Source organism: Lissotriton helveticus, chromosome 6, assembly GCF_964261635.1.
Source record: "Lissotriton helveticus chromosome 6, aLisHel1.1, whole genome shotgun sequence".
Lineage (NCBI taxonomy): Eukaryota > Metazoa > Chordata > Amphibia > Caudata > Salamandridae > Lissotriton > Lissotriton helveticus.
The window spans coordinates 1,806,288,522-1,806,314,087 of NC_136067.1; the positions used below are offsets into that span (position 1 = coordinate 1,806,288,522).

At 47.8% G+C, this 25,566-nt stretch overlaps 1 protein-coding gene across 5 annotated transcripts in view; it reads right to left on the bottom strand.

The window, feature by feature from the left end:
* MTA3 (metastasis associated 1 family member 3) overlaps positions 1-25,566 on the bottom strand; it is a 771,323-nt gene that overhangs the window by 428,853 nt on the left and 316,904 nt on the right. For all 5 annotated transcript variants that reach the window (XM_078649696.1, XM_078649694.1, XM_078649692.1 and 2 more), the window contains exon 11: positions 503-561. In XM_078649696.1, coding sequence (XP_078505822.1) covers positions 503-561 — 59 coding nt within the window. The remainder of the gene's footprint in view (positions 1-502; positions 562-25,566) is intronic.

Genomic DNA, 25,566 nt, shown 5'->3' on the forward strand with positions numbered 1-25,566 from the left:
TTATGTTATTGTAAATAAATACTTTTTTGAAGGCCATCAGATTGATTCTTAGCAACCTACATTTGCAGACACAGCTAGTGTTAACTATACAGGTCTATTATTACCCTGTTCGTTTATTATTATAATTAGCAAAAGTTTTTCTATTCTGTATTTCTTTCGTTTCGTTCATTATGCCTTCCACTCAGTCAGTTGCCTCAATCAACATTTCTGAATAGAAAAAAACTGCTCAAAAGCACTGCAACCAGATATAGAATTGTATATACATAAATTCACTAATGACATTGACCCAAAGGCACCTTTAAACCGAATCAACAAAAGTTGAAATCAGCAGATGTGATCCTTAGAATGAAACTTATACAGTGAAAAGGTGCTTCCTATGTGCAAACACTTTTGGTTTTACTAAGCACACTTTTACATTCATATTGCACCGGTCTTGAGATAAACACTGGATCTGCCATTGGCATGCACACAGTAAATTCATATTGAACACATATTTACTTACTAAGTGGGGATGTACACCTGTTTCAGTTTACTCTCCGCTTCTGCTGCTTTCAGCCTTTTCTACAAGTAAATAAAACAGTAATATTAATGTGTGTACTCTTCACTACAATAAATAGTATTCATTAGTTAAATTAATTATACAAGTGAGCTTAAAACAAACGGTAAAAGGGACAACCTCTGAGCTCAACAGGGTAATCGGCACCTACAAGGGACAAGTAGATTATGCAACTTAATACTGACAGCTGGTCTTCTCAAAATAAATTTCATAGGCTTATCAATGATCAATCAAGAACTTGCAAATTTTTGGGCAATTTCTTTCAAAAGGCAAATGTTTTTTTGGGTCACATTTACTTTGAATTTGTTATTATAAGTTCTTAAAAACCGTAATGATAAATCAAAATGAATAGTGTCTGCCTAGTAGCTGGCTTCCTAGAGGACATATGTGTCCTGTAAGGGGATTTAATTTAAAACAACCACTGACAAAGCCAATAGCTCGAGCTATTTTTGACATGTGATAGTGCTTCTTCAGTCATTGGAGTGTTTGTGTGTGCGGCTGTATAAATGGATGAGTGGATGAATTTGAGAATAGGACCATCGGTGAGTGAATTGTTAGATGAGAGTACACAGCGATGGATGAATAGATGAGTGACTACAAGAATGAGTGTGTCAGCAGCAGAATAGAAAGGGGAAAACCGTCTCCTCTCAGCAATGGGATCCCTGATCTCGAGAAAGAGGATATTACACTCCAAGAACAATACCGATCCCTGTCTCCTCGGAAAACCGTGTCCCTGAAGGTGCTGTTTACTAGGTTAGTGCCCGCACCACACTCTCACATTTAGGTGCTTTGTCAAGAACAGTTTTTGGAGAATTACACTAGTGGAAAATATGCAGTTATAGGAATCAGGACTCTTGGGTTTGAATCTTGGCTAATATATTTAATATATGTGATCTAAGGTACAGCACATTAAAACGTTGTTCTTCTGTTCTCTTATCTGCCAAATTTCGTAACCCTGTAGAAACTCTTCAGTTAGTAACTTAGTTATTCAAGAAAATGTTTTTTTCTGCTTTGATACTTTTATTACCACAGGATGTTTTTTAGTGTAATGTCCATTCCAGGTAGTATCTTCAAGTTGATTTATTAAGTAGAAGTTACAAGAGAGAACCCCATCAGGAACAGCCTCACTGCTGCTCAGCCCATCACCAATTGACAGTCACACTCACAAACATTCCACTCACCAACATTCTCACACACAGTCACCCAGGCTGAGCAGCAGTAGCAGTATAACATATCCTTTATAAAACATGCTGACAGTAGGGGGCATAAGGCCCTGTAGTAAAAAAGATATATATATTTAGCAACCCTGTTACAAAGGGTTAATATCTGAATTTGGGCTAGATGTGCCTAGCCTGCAAGCTCCATATCTACTATCTGGTGTGCCTGACACATTATTTCAACAATCTAATCTTTTTTTTTTATAAATCTTTATTAGCATTTCCACACATATAAAGAAATCAGAATGAGCAGACAGCAGAAAAAAATACGTAATTTTATCCACATACCTCCCATCCTCCCCATTCCTACCCCCTCCCCCCCTCCCATGGCTGACCCATACTAAGTTAAAACAGATTTCATTGTCAAATGTCAAAAAAATAGATAGAAAAAGTAAAGCAGGATATTCAAAAATGTATTATTCACAATTCAGGTAAGCACAATTCATTAGAAGTGCCCAAATAGCCAACCCTTCAGCTTTTGCTTTGCGGCCTTTTTTAGAATGTAGGGCTCTTTCAAATCTGTATATTGCAAGAAGTCTTTCTAGCCATTGTTGGCCCGAAGGGGAACAGGATCGAGCCAATGCGTAGCTAAACATAATCTAAAAACTGTCAACGCAATAAATAGAAAGGACTGGCTCTGGCTTAAGGAAAGAGGGCACCCCACCCCTAATAAAATCAATTGAGGTGATAAGTCAATTTATCTGCCCAGAATAGTTGCCGAAATACTGCTAACACTGGATTTCAAAGTGTCTTGAACTGGACATGTGGTAAACATATGTATACTCTCTGCTGCAGGATACTGGCACCGGGGACAAGTAGAACCTGGTCCTCTACTTCATTTAGCAATTTTGGCACGTGTAATATACAAATTAAACTATGTTTTAAAGAATTGTAATTGAAGATTAACCGCAATTAAAGATGGCTGGGCCAAATATAGTGAGTCTTCTATCTCTCCTGGTTCAAACTAACAGATTTTGCCATCGATCTATATGTATGGCCAGGTCATCAGGTATTAACTTATTCAAAATGTTATACAGTCCCCCTAAAGTACTTGTACCTTTAAATATTTCATCGACCAACCTCACCCTAGAAAAGCCACAAGGGCCTCCCATCTTTTTACTTATAAAATCTCTTATTTGGAGATATTTTAAAAAACTGTTGATTGTCTAATTCAAACTTATCCCTTATGACGTCAAACAGTAAAAACTCAGACTCATTTGTAAGATCTCCAATTGTCTTGACTCCTTTATCATAATGGTACAGAAAAACAATGGTCCTACACTAACGTGGCACAAAATCAAAACAGTAGCATTGAATGGCTGAAAAAATATCCAATTTTGGCACATATAGTGTTAAAGGCAATAGAAAAATGAAAATTCCAAGGCCACTAAAATAATGATTGATAACTCAGTTTTATTCAATCATATTGGAATTATTTTTTTTAAAAACCACAATGATTCAAAACATGATGTACAATGTTATATCCATCCGGTTATCATCAGAAAGAGGAGGGTGTGTGAAAGTTTAGTGCTCATGTGAAAAAAGGTAGAAAAGGAAAAAAGAAGAAGCAATTATCGTTGCATTAGGAGACTCAAATGACTTCCATTATATGAGATCCAGTACAAGTTGAAATGGTCTCTTAATATTCCGGCTACAGTTAGATATAGTACATTCGTTAGACTGTTTTCTTCACAGTGTAACCTCATCTGTGAAACAGAGATTTTTTATAGCAGTGCTCCAACATGAGTAAATGACATTATGCGACTCAGCAGTAACCCAGTACTACTTCCGACATAACAGATGATTGATGACATCCAAAAGAGAACACTGAAGAGAGAATACGACTCACCTGAGATCCCACAGACAAGTACTCCAAATGCTAACAAGATGAAGATAAAAAAATCCCAGCATATACGCCACTATTGATGGACAAAGCTATCAATCAGGTCCACTCTCTACATCAAGGAGCCGCACAAGGAATAATACCCTAAATTAAACAATGTAGACAACCATGAACTGAAGGATTTGTTCTTGCCTCTTAACGCAAGGCACAGAATATTTAAGCCAAGAAGGATGAATCAGCTTGTTTAAATAACTGTCATGCCTGATGAGCAAGGTGGTCCTGCAAAAGCGCACTTGAGATCTTGCCTATTACATAGGTGTGAACCTTTTAAGACTGCATCTTGCACATCTGCTGGAACATCTTAACGAATGCCCAAGGAGCTCAACCAGACAGGTCTATGAAGGACCACCAAGAAGCTCTTAGATCTGGCCATTGTTTCAATACCAGACTTATTAATGAATTACTTCATTGAAGTGGACTCTAAGGTGCTCTGGTAAAAGAAGAACCACCATCTGTGCCATCTCCCGGAGTGCAAGGGAGCAAGGTGCCACCAGGCACATGGCATCACAGGAACAAACAGCTAGGCTATCAGAGGAACACATTTGTTTCCCAGCCATAAAGCTTCCCTGTTAAAAGAAGGAAGGAAATTATCTGTGTAGAAGCATATCTTTTTCAGGCTGACATGATGGAATGCAACAAGCTTCATTAAACGCCAAAGGAGTTCTCAAAGAGCAATCAGACTACAGAATTTCCGCTAAAATGTTGGATTTGATTTCAGCTAAGAGACGAGGCAATTCCAGGACCTCAGCCCCCTTGCTCAACACTTCCTTGAAAGATTCAGTCTTCTGAAGTGATTGTTGGAAGGTTCTTAGGAGTCACTGTAGCTGAAGTGCCAGCGTTCCAAACCTGGGAACCTCCTCAGAGTCAGAGTAAGAACATAATTAATCCATATCAGCTTCTGTCAGATCATGGAAATCAAATTATCAACTGAATCTTGAGCAAGAACCACTGGAGTCTAATCAGAAGAGTGGCCCATATGTCTTTAGAAGAGACAGCACCATAGATGGCACTGGGATTGATGTTGAAGCAGATGACAAGGCCTGTGAAGGTAAAAAACACAGGCGCAAGGAAGAGGCCACCAGCAGATGTACAGTTGAAGTAGCCACAGGATCCTTGAATCCCAAAGGCAAAACAGAGGGAGGCAGAGGTGGTTGCCTACAGTTAGTAGAGCTCATCTCAGTGGGATGAGCACCAGGAACCGGGAGTGGATCCAGCAGCATCGATAACGGATCTGGAAGAGAGGCAGGCACTTGTATCAGGCGCTCATGTCCACCATAATAGGCCACTGCCTTGAACACTACATTGAGGCTGAGGTTGGAGTAGATGTAATTAGTACGTTAGGGTGGCAAACACAAAACATTGGTTATCTGTGAATAGCGCCAAGAGGCTCCTCGGGGTGGATGCACACTCCACAAATAGAGGTTTATGTTAAGTCTCTTCGCCCCAAGCAGTACTGCCATCGTAAGGCTGTAGACACAAGATAATAGTCTTCCCCTGCCCACATCGATTCCTGCGTTTCGGCCTTTCCCACTCCTATCCTACGTGAATGTTTAGCACCACACTTGTTCCCCAAACCTCAAATTCCTTGCTATTCGCCACTCATATTAAGAGTCGCTGGGTTGAGCCAGGTAACTCGTTCCTTAATAAATACCTCTATGTTCTGAACCATGCACCGTCTCAGCCGGGGTCAAAATAAAGCAGCAGGGAGGCTATCGGCTGCATGACGAGCTGCTTTCACGCCTTCTGCAGTATTCAAAACCCTGGCTTGTAGGAGGCCTCCCTTCTTTAAAATAATGATCACTTTGGGCGAGTAACCGATTCTAAATTGTGGTAAAAAATGTTTTAAAAGTCCAAGATTTTCAAAGGCGATCGTTCTGCTCCGAAACCTTGCAGCATTAAACAAAGTAAAGAGTCATTTCGGAAGCAGCCGTGCTTGGCGCTATAAAGTTTGCTTGGGGACTGCTTGAATGTGCTTCGTTACATTGCGTCGATACCGGCTGCTTCCTGCAGTAAGCTCAAGATCAGTGTCTTCATTTGTCATGGCTTTAGTTAGGGATTTAGAAGTTAAGTCACTTCCACGTTTAACAAAGGGGAGCTTGGTTTCCTGCTAAGGAGGGGGGGGGAGTTAGGGTGTGTGGGGTGTGTGTGTGAGGGCTATTCATTCACAGATACACTTTTAATGCAATAAATCAGCATTTTTGGTCTCCAACTCGCTGAGTTTATGGAGTGTCAGCTGCTTGCCAAACGTAGAAACAGTAAGGAGCCCTGGATGTAATAGTTTTGAGGCAAATGTATTGAATTATACACAACGAGTTTAAGTAACAAGGAAACACTTCTGTTATTAATATGGTTATTGTTGTAACTCATTTTGGCAAGGCGCTTTCAGTCGCACCACTCCCAAAAACCAGGCCAACTACATATCCTGTAATCTAATCATGAGTTTGTATAACAGTCTAATCTGGGTCGTTAGTCCGGCAGTACTTTTGTAAGTACCAGAGCAAGTACTCATTTTGGAGTCAACCCAGTCAATAGAAGGGCACTATGACTGCGTATGTAATCTAATCGTATTCTTATGTGACCCTGCGCATAGTGTAATCCCGATGACTCAGTATATAACATGTCCTGTTAAATCTTAGTGTAATAACTTGCAACTGGTTGGAAGGGTGGGTGTAGGGTTTTGTTTTTGTATGGTCCATTCCAGCCTGTCCTGTTGTGAAGAGAGCATTGCTGCTCTAGATATGGCTCCTAACATGATGAGGGTTACAACATGAACCTTTGATATTAATAGTGCGTACACTGAGTGTAGCAGGATGCGGCATAGCTGTTCTCATTTGTCAGTTGCTAGGAGGCCTTATTTCTGTGGAAACCGGTTATTTTTCTCTGTACCTGCAGGATTGGTTGCTCGAGATAGGTCAAATGTAATGGGGTTGTCTGTAGGTTTCTCCAATGAACCTACAGAAACATGGTGGAAGAGGTGTGGCGCAGCGGCCAGGGCGAATGACGCTGGAATCTCGGGCTCATGGTTCGATCTCCAGCACTGGTGGCAATTCAACCCAGAACCATGTGACTCTGGGCAATAGCTCGCTTGATCTTCCCAAGGGCCCCCAGCGCCGGGACACCACTTCGGAGGTAGCTGTGCGCTTTACAAATACTGGTATTTAATTTAATTTCAAATGAGGTTTCAGGGCCAAGTGAGTCCCGTTTGCTGCCGGATTCCAACTTAATAACCAAAGGGATGTGCCCTTTTCAGGCACTTTGGCAACCTAGGTGTGGTGTTGCAGTCTAGTCGTCAGGCACCCACGTGACCCTGAGTGGTGCCTGACGGGAGAGCGCACTGTGACGCGCCAGTGTAGGAGGAATGACGGCGGAGATTGGACGCATTCACCCCTCCAATAATAAAGAAGCTTTCTGTTCACCCACAACGGTGTCTGTGTGTATGTCGAGCAGAGAGCGACACTATAAACGGGCGACAAGCGGACACGAATCTCGCTATGCAGCCGCCCCACGCTCAAGTTCAATCCTGCCTGCACTTCCGAAGTGACGCGCACTGTCGGCACAGCAACCAGGAGAGGGGGAGTGACGTCCTGACCTCTACTGCACGGCGTGTCCTCGGCCACGCTTTTGATCTCCGACGGCGGCGGCTATACAGCCATCATGCATGCGGTAAGAAACCAGCCCCTTTCAATACCCGCCACACAACGATGAACAAAGCATCACAGCGATGCAGAGGGCCCACGAAGCAGCACCAGCACCCCTCTGCAGGACTTTGCTTTGCTGCATACTTCTCCAGCTATCTATTGCCCTCAGCGCTGCGAGTCCATCGCGCAAGCTGCTCACCTCAACCCAAGAGCCCCTGCATGCCATATGCCCCGCGCTGGGCCACAGCGCAAAAGACTCCAATACAGCTCCCCAGCCAGCTGTACGGAGCAGGTCAAAGCACTGCTCAACCACCACTGGTCGCCGTGCCTCCAGCTCAGCCATCCTATCCGCAGGAGATCCAGTGCTTACGTCCAGGGAGTTGACTGTCCAGCAGGCGCGCCTAGCCTATTACAATGTGTGCCCAGACCTTCTCCCTTACAAATCCAGTGCTGTTCCTCCCAAAACCAGGCCAACCGGCAATGAAGTGGGCCGACTGGAAGGGATACTTCCTCAATTACTTGTGTGCACTGGAAGATGAAGGGGAAGAAGCATTCTCCAGCAAACGCAGTAAAGAACATGGTAAAGAAACCGAGAGCCGCGACAGATGAAGATGTGTTCCAAAATGCATTGGAGGACTTGGGCAGCCACTACCAGCCGGTCATGTGCATGGCCATTGATAGATGCACTTTCTTCCAGCTGAAACAAAATGAGACGGAAACGGTTGACTTATGTGGCTGAACTCATGAAATAGCGATCAACTGCACATTTGGCCACCTGCACGACAATTTGATACGTGACAAAATAATAATGCACACAAGAAATACCAACGTTCAGGAAAAGTTATGGGTGAGTGGCGAGGCACCCCTCCATGAGATCATAGCCATTGTCAAAAAAGCTGAACTATCCAAACGGTGTGCGTTGGCAGCCAAGAAGGAATCACTGACAAAACCGCTGGCTGTAAAGTGAGTGACACTACCATGTCAAGGGACAAGCCTGACACTCCCACAGGAAACCGACAGAACAGGCGGTCCACTCAGACTCCAGCAGCACATGCTCCACCCACCCAGAACAAGAAGGGTTCCTGCTACAGATGCGGCAGCTCCACACACATGGCCAACAGCAAACGCTGCCCTGCATATCGCTTTAAGTGCTCCTTCTGCGGCATAGTGGGACATTTTGGTAAAGCCTGCCGACAGAGACCCGGCAACGCGTCTGTGAAGTGTGTCATGTATGACTCTGAACCCGATGCAGGGGAGGGGGACAGGGATGAGGACTGCATCCAATGTGTTGACAAACAGGTTTGGGGCATAGATTGCAACACTAAAAAGAAACCTTCTTGCATAGTAACCATTGGGGGTGTCCAGGTTTCAATGGTGGCAGACTCGGGTTCCCCATTTACCATTATACAGAGGGCAGTTTGGGACAACGACTTTGCCAACACCTTAGGGCACCAGCTACACCCCACGGACATCCACACAGTCACTTACACTGATGAGAGAATCCCCATGGCCCCTCACATTTGAGTTCAAAGGCTGGGTCGCTACTGGAAAATTGTGTGTAGCAGAAAAGGGCCCCTAGCTCTTGGGATGGGCTGACAAGGGAGCGCTAGGCATACAACTCAATCCCAATGGAGACATTCAAGTCCTCATGACAGAAGATACGCCGACCCCGGATTTGGACACCAGAGGAGAGACTTTCCCAGCGTCTTTGGGGGCAACATTGGGCAACTATCAAAATTCACGCACAAGGTAGTACTGAAGGCAGGCGCTATACACGTCAGCCACTAAGTGCGCAACATCCCGTTCAACTGCAGGGACGCTGTACAACAAGAATTGCAAAGCCTTGAAGAGAATGGCGTTATAGAGTCCATCGAAAGCGCGGAGTGGCTGGCGCCACTTGTAGTGGCGCGGAAACCGGATGGAAAGGAGCGTTTATGCACTGACCTTCGAGAATTAAACAAAAACATGCTGGTGGACAAATTACTGTTACCAAGCTTCAATGATCTATTGGCTCAGACCAAGGGCATAAAGTGGTTCTCGACCCTTGACCTCCCTGTGGCGTACCACCAGATCCTGCTCCACCCATCCAGTAGGAAACTGACCTCCTTCATTACCCCATTTGGCTGCTACAGATTCCGACGCCTGCCCTTTGGCCTGGTGTCCGCAGCATCAGTGTTCCAAAAACTCAAGCATATGCTATTCAAAGCCAGCAAAAACGTCCTGCACTTCCAGGATGACATACTTGTCATGGGGAAGACCAGAGAAGAACATAACGCCCCTCTCCGGGACGTACCTGGGACACGAGATCGGGGAAATGGGTATATTACTGAAACGAGCGAATGTAGAGGCTATCAAAGCTGCACCCCGGCCCCAGACCAAAGAAGTGAGATCCTTCCTCAGCCTAGCGGAATTTTACAGTAAATGTGTCCGCAACTTTGCCACGAAAACCCACTTCATGCGACCATTTTTGAAAGACAAAACCAGCTTCTGTTGGGTGCCCGAATCCAACCTTGAGTTCAAAACCATCAAAAAGGACATTTGAGAGGCGGTACCTGTACAAGGCTTCGACTGCTTGGCCCCCTGCATACTGACCACAGATGCAAGAGAAAAGGGGCTGGGAGCAGTCTTGTCGCAACGGTTGACTGACGGCACGGAAATCACGATAGGCTTTATTCGCTCCCAATGAAGAAAAATTTAGTGTGATCGAAAAGGTGTTGCTAGCCGTCCCCTGGGCCATGAGCACATTTCGAAAATACCTCTGGGGTTCCCATTTTAGTTTCCGTACGGACCACAAACCACTGATAAAGGTCCTTCCTGACATCCAGCAGTAATGCCACAGCTCATCGCAAAAATGTCCCTCAAACTCCTGGACTTCGTGTATGATGTGGAGTACTTGCCAGGCCAGAAGAACAAGGTTGCAGATTTCCTCAGTCGCTCTGCCGCCATGGAAGCAGCACCGGTACACAGTGAGTGGGATGAATACCAAGTAGCATTCACGGAAGACCATGAGAACAGCATCAGTGCCCAAGAATGGACATCTGCCTACGACACCAATCCGACATTGTCAAAAGTTAAAACCTTTCGTCACGATGGGGTGGCCTGAGAAGAAGCACGTAGCAGAGGATACCAGGAAGTATTGGGAAGTACGGGACAAATTATCCCTCAGTGACGAAATCGTCTTCCTACTACGAGGGGACAAGGTAGTACCTCCAGAGTTGCTAAGGGACTGCGTCCTCAACATAGTGCATGAAGGCCACTTAGGGACCGTAACGTCCACAAGAAGGATAAAGAGGTCGTATTGGTGGCCAGCCATTGATTCCTCTGTGGAAAAATGCATGAGGGCGTGTCAGCACTGCTCCAGTGCGGACAAATACCTTACTCTGCTACGACCCCCCGATGGGTGAATTCACCACTCCTGCCAACCCCTGGGAAGAGCCGTCAGTTGACATCTTGGGGCCCATCCTGGATTCCTGGGGTGTGCCAAATATGTTATTCTCCTTATCGACAGGTACTCTAAATGGCCAGAAGTGGAGATCTGCGAGAATGGCGAACACGGACAGAATCATCGCGTTCCTCACTAACGCTTTCTTGAGGGAAGGCATCCCCAGAGTCATCACCTGTGATAACGGACCGCAGTTTACATCGGACAAATGGAAGGCCTTCACTCAGAGGAACGGGATCAAAACGCAGCACAGCCCAGTGTATCACCCAGCGGGCAACGGCCAGGCCGAAAGCTTCAACCGAGTCATCATGGGCTCAGTCCAGGCTGCAATCAACGTGGGCAAGAATTGGGAAACAGAACTCAAAAACACAACATGGGCATACCGCATAACGCCCACACTGATGGGTTAAAGATCCTACGGGGAAGAGAACCCTTTACTAGAGACAATCTCGTTTAGATGAACACGACGCTCGAAAGCAAGTGGTCCCCGGTGGTGGTCAGAAGCAACATTGTCAAAGCTCAGAAAATCTACAAGGAACACTATGACCGGTGTGCGGAAAGTCTTGTTGGCGGTAGGAGACTGGGTCACAGTGAAGCTGGGCCCTCTCTGCAAGAAAGGCGACAGCAAGTACAGCAAGCTACTACAAATCAAAGCACTCTACTCACGTTCCGCTCTCCTGAGTGATGGAAAAGTTTGGTCACACAGCTGCCTTCCTCCATGGCAGACCCTGGAGAGTAAACCAGGCCAGAGTCTAGAATGGTGTCCAGACTACTTGCATCACCCAGCTCTGCATACCAGATTTCCTATTGGTAAGAGTCGGCTTGCAAAAGGCCAGAAAGGTGGGCCCTGTCCAATGGTGGGAAGTCTGGAAATGGGCCTGATCTAGGCAGCACCGGACTCAACATCAAGTGTCGTCGTCTCGGAGTGAGAGAGGAGAATATGTTCCAGTAAAGGTGGAGGCACTGGTGTCAGTGTCTATCTTTATCCGGAGGTAGATTCACTGGGCCAGGATGGCATCAAGGCCAAACTTACCAACGGTAATGCAGTGGGTCACCTCTCGGCTCCATGGGGCTCAAAAGAGCGCCAGAGAGCTGTGGTCCTAAAGATGGAGTGAATGGCAAAGTAAAACTCCTTGAATTTGTAAGGAGTTGCTCCAGCTCCAGGGAACTCAGGGAAGCATAGAGCAGTCCCAGCCGCCAGCTCCGCAGGAGAAGTGCGGGAGCAGAGCATAGAAGCACAGAGCACACTAGTTGAAGCCAAATAACACTTCAATATCTTCTTGTGATTCTTTGGCTTACCTGACTTTGAAGAGGAGGACTTGGAGTGGGAAGACGATCATCTGTGGGTACAGCTACGGGGTACGGCCTTGAGATCTCCCTTGGGAGTGGGAGCAGCCCGAACCGCCTTCTGCTGCGCCGCTAAGAGCTTCATTGCCCGCTCACGAATTGCCTTCGGGTGCATTGATTTGCAGTCAGCACAGGCCTTGCTGTAATGGCACGACCCCAGGCACCACAGGCAAACCAAGCGTGGGTCAGGGACAGACATCTGTCTGTGACATTCATCACACAGCTTGAACTCCATGGTTTTATTGGGAAAACACGTCCCTAGCACACAGGGAGCAAACCTCAAAATGGATCAACAAAATGTTAAATAAAGTCACAAAGTGATAGAGGAAGCTCTCAGGATCTGAGCTGCTGGCGCAGAAATAAATTGACTATTATCAGCGGGCCGGGGTAATGCCAATTAACGGGCAGCGCATGTCACTTCTGACGCTGATGTGGAGCTAATCAACACCACCTACCAGCATTCAGAGGTACTGATCAAGACTTTCCAGATCCAGTCTGACGACTGTGAAATTTTCTAAGGTGAGTAATCTGCAGTTAGAATTCTCTATCAGAAGGTTGCTTTTGCTTGTTCTTCACCAAAATAAACCACTTTCACTGTAAAATAAACGGGTCATGCCTGCCAAGGCAGTGTACAACAAGGTGGTGATAAGGCCACCGGCCCCTCTTGTCCCTTCCTCCACTAGCTATCTTCAGCCACAGCGTCCCCAGGACCTTGCCTCACATCCCCAGTCACACACCTCATTGGAAGACCGACTGAATGAGATTGCACTCTGCCTTCAACAACTTATGGCTGATATTCGTAGCCTCTCCCACATCACTGAGGATCTCTCAGCTAATTCCAGATTAAGCTGCTCCCATTTGACCAATCTCAATCTACGCCCGCTCCTTGACTGGAGTTGTACCTGGCGCCTCCCCCCCCATGCTAGGCGAACCACATTCCATTCCTCCCACACACCCCATTGTTGGTCCTCCGCTCCACACCCCTAGAACGCCTCTCGCCCCCCAGATGTTGGTCCTCCCTGTCTGAGAGTGATATTCAATCTCTCCTACTGTCTTATGATCTGCCAATTCCTTCCACTCCATATAACTAGCATCTAATTGAATCAATCCCCCCCTTATCCCTTCTGGGAACCTAAGCCAAATTCAAGAACTTTAAATTTGAACAACCTCAAGACAGTCACCGCCACGCTACCCTATCAACGGACATCCCCATTAATCTCAAATGTGAGCTCCTAAACTGCAGATCGGCTGTTAAAAACGCTGTGGATATTGCCAATCTCATCCTTGTCCAAGATCTGGACCTGCTGACGGAAACTTGGCTAAATGACTCAGCCGCTCCTAGCCTGAACCGTTTAATGCATCCCAATTTTGATATCATTAGGTTAGAGAGAACTAGTGGTCAGGGGGAGGCATTGCATGCCTACATCGTAGTAATCTAACAGTGAAAGTCATTCATGCCGACCACCTGCCGTCTTGTGAATATCTATGCATTGAGGTGATGGGGGGCAGCAAGCACATATTTAAACTACATACGTTATACCACCCCCCTCGCGACAACCTTCCCTTCATAGAAGAGATCATGGATATTATTTCATCTAACACAGATTTCCAGGGGACTCCGATCTTCCTGGGAGACTTCAACCTCCATTGGAATGATATAAATGATATGATTGTCAACAGCCTGAAATCCTTCCTACTTGACCTTAACCTTACCTAATTATGAAACAGCCCTACGCATAACAAAGGAGCCACGCTGGATCTGGTCATTCGTAAGCCCAATTCTCTCCTCCTGGAGGCAATCCTTCCATGTGACTGGAAGGACAACTACTGCATCAATTTCATTGTCCTTGAATCGTTAAGAGCAAGCAGGTCCCTACCTAAGAACCCAAAACAGTTGCAAAGATGTTTACGGAACATCAACTTGCAAGACCGGACGGCGCACTGTGATAGCATCTTGCCACCCCCTTTGAACATGTCGGGTGTTCATGACCTGATGGTCCACTATAACCATGCAATGCTTAGTGTACTTGACTCAGTAGCACTACTTCAGCTTAAACGAGTGTCCTCTAAATGCTCCAAACCATGGTTCAATGATAGTCAATGCTGAAAAAAGAAATTTAAGACTTGCAGAAAGGAAAGGGCGATCGCATCCCTCCCTTAAACATCTTTGTCACTCGAGATCCTTGCGAAGCACGTACAATAAATGCATCAGATGCTCAAAGGCAACCTTCTTCAGAACTCAATTGGATCAAGCAAAAAAAGTCTAAAAAAACTGTTTGAACTCATCAAGTCCCAAGCTAACAATCATCCTAACCTCTCCTTTCCGGGTCAAGGGGTACTCCCGAACTGCGAAGAATTTGCTGTTTTCTTCACCAAGATTGAGATATAATTAAGCTTGGCCCGTGATCACTTCCTGAGTGGTCCTCTGAACACACTATGCCCTTCAAAGTCGACTAGCACTGCCCCTTTATAGCCCTTCCTCCCCAAAAACAATGCATCTTGGAGTCTGTTTCAAACCTTGGATGAACCCACTACACGCAAAATGCTGTTGAGGTCGAAACCTTCAAATCACTACAAACGACCCTTTGCCATCGAACTTGTTCCCGGAAGTCAGATCCTCCTTACTAACACTCTGGACGACGATCCTCAATGCTTCTCTTATGCAAGGTGCTATTCCGGATTGCCTTAAATCAGGTCAAGGTACCCCGTTCGTTAAGAAACCAAATGCTGATCCCACGGACCTTCTTAACTTTTGCCCAATCACTAACATCCCCACCCTAGCAAAACTCCTGGAGAAATGTGTGCTCGCCCAACTCTGTCATCACATCGACCACTTCCAGCTCCTGGAACAATACCAATCTGGTTTCCGCCCAGGTCATAATACAGAGTAGGTGCTAACACACATCGTGGATGATGCGCTCAGAATGCTGGATCACAATGAAGTGTGTCTATTGATCCTTCGTGACCTCTCGTCAGCATTTGATATTGTCAAACACAATCACTTAATTGACCTCCTGGAACATAGGATGGGGCTGTCTGGGCCAGTTTTAAACTGGTTCTCTTCGTTCCTTCACAACAGATCCCAAAACTTCAAGGTGAACCACTCCTGTCTCGTCCCGCACCGGTGACCTTGGGGGTTCCCCAAGGTTCAGCACGGTCCCCCACCCTCTTTAACCTGTTCATGGAGCCTCTGACCGAAATTCTAAAATCATCCAGCATTAATTATCATATGTATGTGGATAATACCAACTATACTTGAAGATCACCTCCCCCGAAGACATTCAGTCCCTCAACTCAGTCCTGCTGGAAACACAAAGCTGGTTGACAAGTAATCACCTGAAGTTTTTTTCCTTTTAAAACAGAATTCTTATTGATCTCACCCCACAACCAATCTCCTGTCATGGAGCAATGGCTGAACCAGCTGACTGCTCTTACTGTAGACCACACCTTGTGAACTTGGCATCTTCTCTGAACCTGAACATGCAGAAGCACATCAGTTCCGTCACCAAAGGAGCGAACTTCAAACTCAGGAAACTCAAACCCATTCTCCCTGCTCTTGACTTGAAGGCAGTACAAGCATTAGGGATCTCAAAGCTGGACTATGGTAGCGCAACACTTTGCGGCCTGCCTAGAGTAAGAACGGCTCCCCTTAGGGCTTCCCTCAATTCCGCTGCCAGACTCTTAACTGGCACAAAAGAATACCACCACATCCCTCCGGACTTGTGGGACCTGAATTGGCTTCCATATGAAGGTTGGATACAGTTAAAAATTGCATGCAAGGCTGACAAGGCCATCCACTTCAAGACCCTGCTGTACCTTGCTCGGAAACTGGAGCTCTCCTGCGGTTCTAGAGCCTCCAGAAGTGCCAGCACCCTTTTGCTAAAACCACAAATATTCAAGAAAAAAAAGACCTACAACGGAACCTTCTCAGGGATGGCGCAGAGGGTCTGGAACTCCCTTCCACCCGTAGTCAGGGTGAACCCCTCCACTGTGTTCTTCAAAAAAGAAGTTAAAGGACTCCTGAAGAAGAAATTTCTTCTTTAGCATGGCTCCTTTATTTGCTTTTGGGTCCATACCCGCTGACTCTGGCCCAGCCACTTGGTTCACGAGTTTCTTGGACATTTCTAGATTTGGACCTTTTCGAGCTGACGATTCTGTTGTGTTCGTTTTTCCCTTAGGATAATGTTTGTCAATTAGACTCTGATTTTGATGCCCTGTTGATTTTGTTTGTTGGCTTATAACCATTGTGATGCACAATCTGTAAAGCGCCCCGACACCCTCGGTGGTTATGTTCACGCTATATAAAACATTCAAAATAAATAAATAAATAAGGCAGGAGTGATGCAAATGACCAATATGCAAAGGGTTTTGATGGTGTCCAGATTAAATCAGCGCAACAGACACAGACCCAGCAATCAAGAGATGGGTTCTTCTTCACCTGGTTGGCAAAGAGGTTCAAAAAATGTTCCTCAAGATGCCAATCACAAACCTTGACAATAACCGGGGCGCTGACAGGCCTCAACAATCAATTCAGTTCCCAAGCGAACTACAAGAACCATTCATCCTCCGACAAGTGAAACAAGATCCCACGGAAACAGTCAAAACCATCTCCACGGCCAAGTCAGCAAATGTACATATGCCTAAACTGATGAAGAAATCACAGCCCAAATCATATAAGGCTTCTCCTCCTCTCGGCTCATTAAAGAAATTCTACGCTAAGCACAGATGATATTACCAGGCATGCTAATATAAGGATGCTAACACAAACTGGCAGAAGCTCAAGCACATATGGAAGTGTCACTGACAGAAAGCCCCATCAAGACCGAATAAGTGAAGATAGTGTCATATGTAAATGGGGCTTGAAGGAAACTGTCCATAAAAAGAGTAAGACATTTAGGTTTAGTGGCAACTCATTACACCAAGGCTCAATGTGACCAGCTCGAGAAAACACCTGCTCTGTGTGCAGTAAACCAAACCACTTTTTAAAAGTGTTCACATCAGTGGTGAGAGCAGAACAATCACAGAAGCAAGATACAGGGCCGAGAAGCTCCTACAAGGTGCTGCATGCTCAGACAGAGCCACCTTTTCAAGAAAAGTCAGAAGGAGACAGAGCATCAGGCCATCAATATGTGCACCTAGTCTCTGAAATAGATTGGCCAAAAACCTCAGTGCAACAAAATCATTTAAGGCCACAAACTGACCACGTTTATTGACAACAGTGCCATAGTGTGCAGTGTCCTGGTAAGACTACTGAAAAATCAAACCAAACCCTACACCAACGAGATCAGTGAAAAAATACTCTCCTAATCCGGCTTTCGAAGTTATCAGAGCACAGAGACCACCCTCCTCATATCCACAGATGACGTTCGCATCGTCCTTGACTGAGGCAAAACTGAAGCCCTCATCCTCCTGGACCTGTCGGCCCCCTTCAATATCATCTCCCACCGCACCATGTGCGCAAGATTCCAGGACACTGGCGTCCGTAACAAAGCCCTGGAATGGATCCGCTCCTTACTCACTGCCCCGAACATGGAGTCAGACTAGCACTATTCCATTCTGAACTCACAGAGATCAACTGCCGAGTGCCTCCTGGTGGCCTGCAGCACTTGGAACCCCCACCACACCCACAGATCACGCATGAAGCGTCAGCATCATCTTGGACTCCTCGCTCACCATGAACCAACAGATCATTGCCATCTCATCATCCTGTTTCCACATGATGTGCCTGCTCCGAAATATCTTCAAGCTGATGCTAACCAAGTACAGAAAGACAGTCACCCATGCACTAATCAGCAGCAGACTCTACTACAGGCATGCACTCTACGCTGGCATCACCAAGAAACTGCAGAACATTCAGACCGCCCTACCAGACTCATTCTCAACATCCCCAGCTGCAGCCACATAATGGCCACTTGAGACCTCCACTGGCTCCCAGTCAACAAAAGAATCGCCTTCAAGCTATTCCTACACGCCTACAAAGCCCTACATGATGCAGGACCTGAATGCCTCAAACACTGCCTCTCATTTCATGCATCCACCAGAGACCCCAGCTCCGCCCACCTTGCCCTGGCCACCATCCCAAGTATCTGCAAGACCATGGCCGAAGGAAGATCCTTCTCCTAACTCACAGGAAAGACCTGGAGGCAATCACTGTCACTGCCTCAATTCAGGAAGGAACTCAAGACCTGGCTCTTCGATCGAACCATAATGCCTTTAACAGATGAGCAGACCCCCGCTCCCAAAGATTGAGTAGTAGTGCTCTACAAGAACACCTGATTGATTGAAAATCCATGCTTATAAAAGCACCTACTCATTTGGAATCAATGGCAAGTATGTAACAAAAGTGAACCACCAAGACCAGCCTATCACTATCAGGTTTTTTGTAACAGGAGAAGAGGCCACCACTCTTCAACTACAGAGCAGTTGAGTTGCTCAAGCTTACAGCCTGCACCTTTAGGATCCAAAAACAGAATGTTGAGAACAAGCTTAATGAATACACAAACATCTTCAATGGATTCGATGCCTCAAGGGCAAGAGCATCAAACTACACATCGATACACCCATAAGTATTGCAAAACGGGCTGATTATTTTACATGTTCGAGAAAAAATAATTAGAACTGGAAAGTCTAATAAAAATGGCTTGAATCAGCAAAAAGGTAGAGGGGCTCACTCTCTGGTGGTCGCATATATTGGTAGATGCAATCATTAGAAGTCTGAATCGCCGTAGATATAACCATAGCCAACAATGTGATAAAATGAGAATGCCCTATAACCAGTACATCTGATGACATTATAGATCAAGTAAATAGCTCCAAGAGGATTTTAAAACAATCTAAACTCAGACTGCCATAAAATCTGATTAAATAAGACCTCTTGCAACATCACAACTTCTTCCACAGTTTGCCTCTAAAGGTCAAAAACACCCCAAGTTTTACAACTCCAGCACAACGGAAGTGTTTCAAAACTGAATGAAGGACATGCTGTTTGTGTTAAAAGATGTACTGAATACCAGTGAAAACATTTGAGTACAATGCCAATACCGCAGAACCCAACAAGAAGCGGACGGCGCTAATTAAGAGAATCAAACAAAGTTGGCTCACCCTCTTTTTCCAGAAATGGAATTTCTGACTACATATACATTTTGGGCTACCGCTTCATAAACTATGGAGTCCTCAAGAAGTTCAAAGTTTTCAAGACTGAGCCACCTGTAAAAAGGCACACAGTTGTCTGTAGATTCCTAAATATATAAACATACTGTGGCTGCTTCATACTAAATCCGACATTGCTCACAAAACCACTATGATGTCTTATGAAAGCAGATGCTTAATGGACATTCTGCAAAGAGCAAGACATCTCATTTTAGGGGAACCAAAAAACCCCTCTCTGCTGAAATCACTACAAAATCTAGAATCCTGCAAGGCTCAAAGATCTGTCCATGGATGCAAGCCCGACAAGCCTTGGGGTAGTTCTGCAACAAGAGAACAAACTGTACGTGCCTGTTGTGTAAGCAATACTCAAAAAATAAAGAAAGAGGCCCTTACAGTGCTATGGGTCTATCAGCATTTCCACATCTACTTGTATGGGATCTGTGTCTGCACAAATTATAAGCAACTCATCCCTCTCTTTAAAGATTCTAAGTCAAATTGACACTGTTTTGCAATTGCAAGAATACTCATTCCAACTCAAACATATGAAAGACCAAAGAAATCCTGCAGATTACCTTTCATGCCAATCCAGAGTGGCCACAGCCTATGAAGCTGAGCAGAAACTGAGGAGTTAAGTTAGAATCTTCATTAACAGCAAAACAATGCATCTGCTGACTAAACCTGAAATAGCTACAGCTTCTTGAGAAGCTAAATGCCTTAAGGTGTGAACTTCATCACAACCTATGGTGGAAGCTGCTGAAAGAGCAATCCTACTGCAAACTCAAAGCAAAAAACCATCTACAAGCACTAAACTGTGCAAGAGAATCTATTAATAGCAGACAATGAATTAATTCTAAAAGGGAGTTACATTGTCATACTGCAAGCACTGATCACCCTATTGATATGCAGGTGGCACATCAAACCCATTAAAGCATAGAGAAACTTAGGATGAGACGCAGGCTACAAGTATGGTTCAGGACACTCGTAGTGCACTCCGCTACCAACTGTTTAACATGTTAAGCAGGGGCGTAACCAAGATGGCGGCGGAGTAGGACGTGCTTCCTTGTCCCTCTGGCGCCGCCTGACACTTAGCTTTGTTTATCGCCCTGCCTAGTGCCCATCCACGCTGGAAACAGTGCTGTCTTGTGTCCCCACGCTGTCCTGAGGCCATCGGGACCCCTATTTTTGTGCTCGGAGCAGAAATCAGGCTGATACGTGCACGGCGGCCCTGGCTGACTCTGGGCCCGGCGAGACGCGTGTCGGGGAGAGCAGAGGCCTGTGCCTGGCAGAGCGGCACCTCGGCGGCTGAAGCGCTGCCGGTTCTGTGGCGGCGGTGCGGAGTGTGGCGCTGCAGTGAGGGGGACGGAAGGAAGGAGGGGTGTTGCGGCCTGCCCGGGAGGAACTGGTGTGTCCGTGGCTGCTCGGCTGCCCACCGCGGCGGTGGCGGTTGAGACCCCCGCGGGGCGGGCATGTGCTCCCGGGCCACGAGGACCTGAGAGGAGGCAGCCTGCATTTCACGGCCTGGCCCGTGTCGGAGAGAGATGAGGAGAGAGGGAGCAGCTCTCGAGAGGCCTGGGACTCGGTCCGCAGGCCGGTGGGGCCCCAACATTGAGGGTGTATGTCCGGCCTTTTTCCCCCGATCCCGGCTGCCCTTTGGCTCGGTGGCCGGGGACTTTGTTGCCTGGACGGGGCCCATTGCCCTGGGAGTTGCGCGGCGCTATGAGTCGGCCTGGACGTCAGCGACGGCTCACCCCCACAGGCCTACGGCCCGCGGCTCGTTTAGAGGCGGCCTTACGGGGGCGACTGGTCTAATGTCGCCCCCCATAACACTGGGGGGGCCCTCTAGTTGGACAGCTTTGGGGGCGGCCGCTTCTGTGCACAAGCTTGGACGGAGCCTGATTATCTAGTAACCATTTCCCCGGGAGCATGGTGCAGCGGTAGAGCGCTGGTGGGGGCAGACGGCAGGACCTAGCTTCTGGTTTACTTACATAATAGTTGTGGTCTGTGGAGACACATGCCCCCCCACCCCCCGCCTGGCGGAGTGTGATTGGGACTTGCCCTCGAACAGGCCCCTGCAGCGGTGCATTTCTTGACCCTTGCTTGTGGATTGGGGCCTGTGAGATCTGTACAGCGGGGTGTAGTGGGCCCACCCATGGATTGTGCCCTTACGTCAGGGGAGGGCTTTTGAACTTGACTTCCCTGCGCTGCCCCTCTCCTCTTGACGATCAGCTACTGTGACCTGGGAAGACGGCTGGGCCTCTGGGACGTTAATCGAAGCCCTGGGAGAGTGGTGGTCCTGCTTCCCCGCCCACCCTCCCCCCTGGAGGTGAGAAGATTTGGAGGTCCTCTACGGTGCTGGTCCTGCGTCTGGGGGCGATCATGGGGGCTCTCAGCCGGCGCGTGCCCCCTCAAGGGGCGAGATGGCGGAAGCCATAAATTGGAAAGATAAACCCCTCAAGGATTTACCTCAGAAGGTGGCGGGGCAGTCTACCTCTCCATCTGCTGACCAATCACCGCGCCTGAAGACAGTGAGGCGCCTGCGACCAAGGCCTTTATGTTAGAATTGTTCTTGGCCATTAAGGAGGACATTTTAGAGCTCCACTCACAACTTACGTCGGACCTGCGTGAGATGAGGTGTGATGTTGACGCTGTGGGGGAGCGGGTGGCACCCTACGACCGTAGAGGAGCATGACCTGGGAACGGCGGAGGACATCCACCAACTCCAGCAAGAAGTACTCCGCCTCACGGAGCAGAATCTGGACCTCCAGGCACACGCCGAGGACTTGGAGAATAGATCCCGGCGGAACAATATCAGAATTAGGGCGGTTCTGTGGAAAGGAGAGGGGGATCACCTACGCTAGTATGTGGGGGCACTTTTCCACTAGATCCTTGGAGAGGTGGAGGCCCAGGACATTCAATTGGATCGGGTCCATCGTGTCTGTCTGCCGCGTGGGGCCAGGGCCCCTCCCCCGGACATACTGGTGTGTGTCCATGATTTTCAGCTGAAGGAGAGGATCCTCCGGAACGCCCGCGATCTTAATCCCATTCACTTCCGTGACCACCAACCTGCGCTTTTTCAGGACCTGGCGGCCTCGACTCTCGTCATGCGTAGGGAATTTAAGCCCATCACTAACCACTTGCGGGAGCAGGGCATTCCCTACTCGTGGGGGTGTTGCGGCCTGCCCGGGAGGAGCTGGTGTGTCCGGGGCTGCTCGGCTGCCCACCGCGGCGGCGGAGGTTGAGACCCCCGCGGGGCGGGCATGTGCTCCCAGGCCACGAGGACCTGAGAGGAGGCAGCCTGCATTTCACGGCCCGGCCCGTGTCGGAGAGAGATGAGGAGAGAGGGAGCAGCTCTCGAGAGGCCTGGGACTCGGTCCGCAGGCCGGTGGGGCCCCAACATGGAGGGTGTGTGTCCGGCCTTTTTCCCCCGATCCCGGCTGCCCTTTGGGCTCGGTGGCCAGGGACTTTGTTGCCGTTCCGCCTAATCTTCAAGATCCATGGCAAGCTGGTCAAGGTCCGCTCATTGGAATCGGCCTTCAGTATCTTGGGACTGGAACGAGCCGCTTCCACACCTAGACAAGGCAGGTTGCCTACTAGGCAGCACAGGCGCTCCACGGAGTGGCAACATGTTGGGAAGCCCTCTTCCGCAGCAAAACCAGACTTGTCTGCGAGTCTACTGGAGAAGGGGCGGCAGTTGCCTCTGTGGCCTTGGTCACCGACACATCTGGGGTCTCTTGAGGCCCAACAGCTCGGCACTAGCTGGGTCTACTGCTGGCGCCGAAGGCACAAGTCTCTCTGATGAAGTGTGGTAGCACTCCTATGTCAGTGGGTGGTGGAGTGTCCTGTATCAGGAACTGGGAGTGTGAGACGAAGGCGCCATGTTACCCTGCCTGTTTAGTGAACTGTTGATTTTTCTTATCATTTGCGAACTTTGAGTCCTTTGTCCTTTGGGGTTTTCATGAGACTGGGGTTGGGATGGGGGGTTTGGTTGGGGGTTGGGGTTGTTTTGGGGGCTCCGCATCATCTTTTGAGGGACCTGGGTGAGGATCCCGGAAGCAGCTGAGGCACTGTGGTACAGTGGGGGCTTTGGAGATGGGACGTGCATCAGCTAGTTATCCCTCTTATTGCTATGGCGGGTAGGGATGTAAAAGTAGTGAGCCTCAATGTTAGGGGCCTAAATAGCCCAGTTAAGCGCGCTGCTATCCTCTCCCTTCTGGAGAATGCGGAAGGTGGGGTGTGCCTGTTGTAGGAGACTCATCTTCTCTCTAAAGATGTACGACGCATATCAGACAAACGCTTTCCGGTACAACTTTGGTCCTCAGGTCCGACTAAAAAGCACGGGGTGGCCATTCTCTTTGGTGCGCGTGCGCACTGCAAAGTTATCTCTCAAGTGGTGGATATTAAGGGTAGATTTCTGGCTGTTCGCACGCAATGGGGGGAGATACAGTTCACTATAGGGTCCATTTATGCCCCAAATGTTAAGCAGGAGCCTTTCTTGCAAATGGCCCTCTCACAGGTGCTGGCGACGTCGGACGCCCTGATTCTTGTGGGTGGTGACCTGAACATTGTAATGGACTCGGGAATGGACAGGTCTGAGCAGAGGTCACACCAGACAGGGGCAATGTCACAGGGGGGAAGCAGTGGTTCTTAGAGGGAGGGTTATATGATGTATGGCGCATCCCCAGGAGCGCGACTACACCTACAACTCTGCAGCCCATAAGACGTACGCGGGCTTAGACCACTTCCTGGCCACATCCTCTCTTTTGCCTCATCTGTCGGGTGACGACATTGTGCCACGTTCCTTGTCGGATCATGCGCTTATCTCAGTTTTACTTACGTCCCACGGCGCTCGGCTGGTGCCTCCGTGACTCTTTGCTTCATTCGGACTTGGTGTTTGCGAAGATACGTAACACTATTACCCACTATCTTGCTGATAATGAAATCGGGGATACACCCCTAGCATCGATCTGAGAGGCCTTGAAATTGGTAGTACGGGGAGAATTTATAGCGCTTGCAGTGACATACTCCTGACTGCGCAAAGAAAAGCGCGCTAAGTTGGAGAAGGAAGTTAGTGGCTTGGAGGCGATTCACAAGAGGACTGGGGCCCGAGGGTCTGGAGGGAGTTGGGAGACGAAAAGACGCATGCTAAAGCACCTTGACTTTGATAGGGCTGCGCATGCTTTATTGCACTTGCGACACAAGTTCTACCTCTGTGGGGACAAAGGGGGGAGGATGCTTGCACATAGGTTGCAGGCGCGCACTCAATTAACCACTATCCACTCCATTAGGGACCCTCAAGCAGGTGAACACACCACTTATGCCGCCTTTGTGGACACTTTGCCAGTTCTACCAGACCTTATATAGGAGGGAGAGTGCGGCCTCTGGGGGAATGGCGGACTACCTGGCGTCTTGTGACATTACGCCCCTCTATCGGGCGTCGGCGGAAGCTTTAGACTCAGAGATCCGCATCGAGGAGGTCATATCTGTAATTGCGCAGTTGAAGGTAGTTAAATCTCCGGGGCCTGACGGCTTCTCTGCCATATTTTATAAAACTTACTGCTTGGAGCTAGCTCCTCTTTTAACCCGCCTTTTTAATTCCTTTCTTGATACGGGTGCAGTAATTCCGTCCATGGCAGAGGCTGCGATTATGGTCATTCTTAAACCTGGGAAGGACCTAAAGATTGTGGCTCATATAGGCCGATCTCGCTGCTCAATATTGACGCCAAGCTGTTCGCAGGAGTGCTGGCTGCGAGACTTAGCCTCTTAATGGATGGACTTATTGAGACGGATCAAGCGGGATTTATCCCAACTCGGCAAGGGGGGGGATAATACCAAGCCGCTGCTCCACCTCATGGATATGGTTTATCGTTCTCGGACTCAGGCCTTCTTGTCCATCGATGCGGAGAAGGCCTTTGACCGTGTAGACTGGGATTATATGTTCGCCGTTCTGAAGGCATTCGGAGTGGGGGACAATTTCCTGCAGTGGGTCCAGTGCCTCTATGCGGCCCCTAAGGCGCCAGTGCGAGTGAATGGCTGTAGGTCAGCTCTTTTCCCCATTACTAGGGGAACGAGACAGGGATGTCCCCTCTCCCCGTTGCTCTTTGCGCTCTATATGGAGCCTTTCGCACAGCGCGTTCGGTCCAACATCGGTATCTTCGGAATCAAATTTGGTGCGGATACCCACAAGATCAGCCTGTATGCGGACAACGTCATTCTGTCATTAACCCAACCTCATTCCTCCCTCCGGTGCCTGTTGTCAGAACTCCTCGAATTTCAGAAGGTAGCGTTTTTAAAGTTAACTTCTCAAAATCACAAAT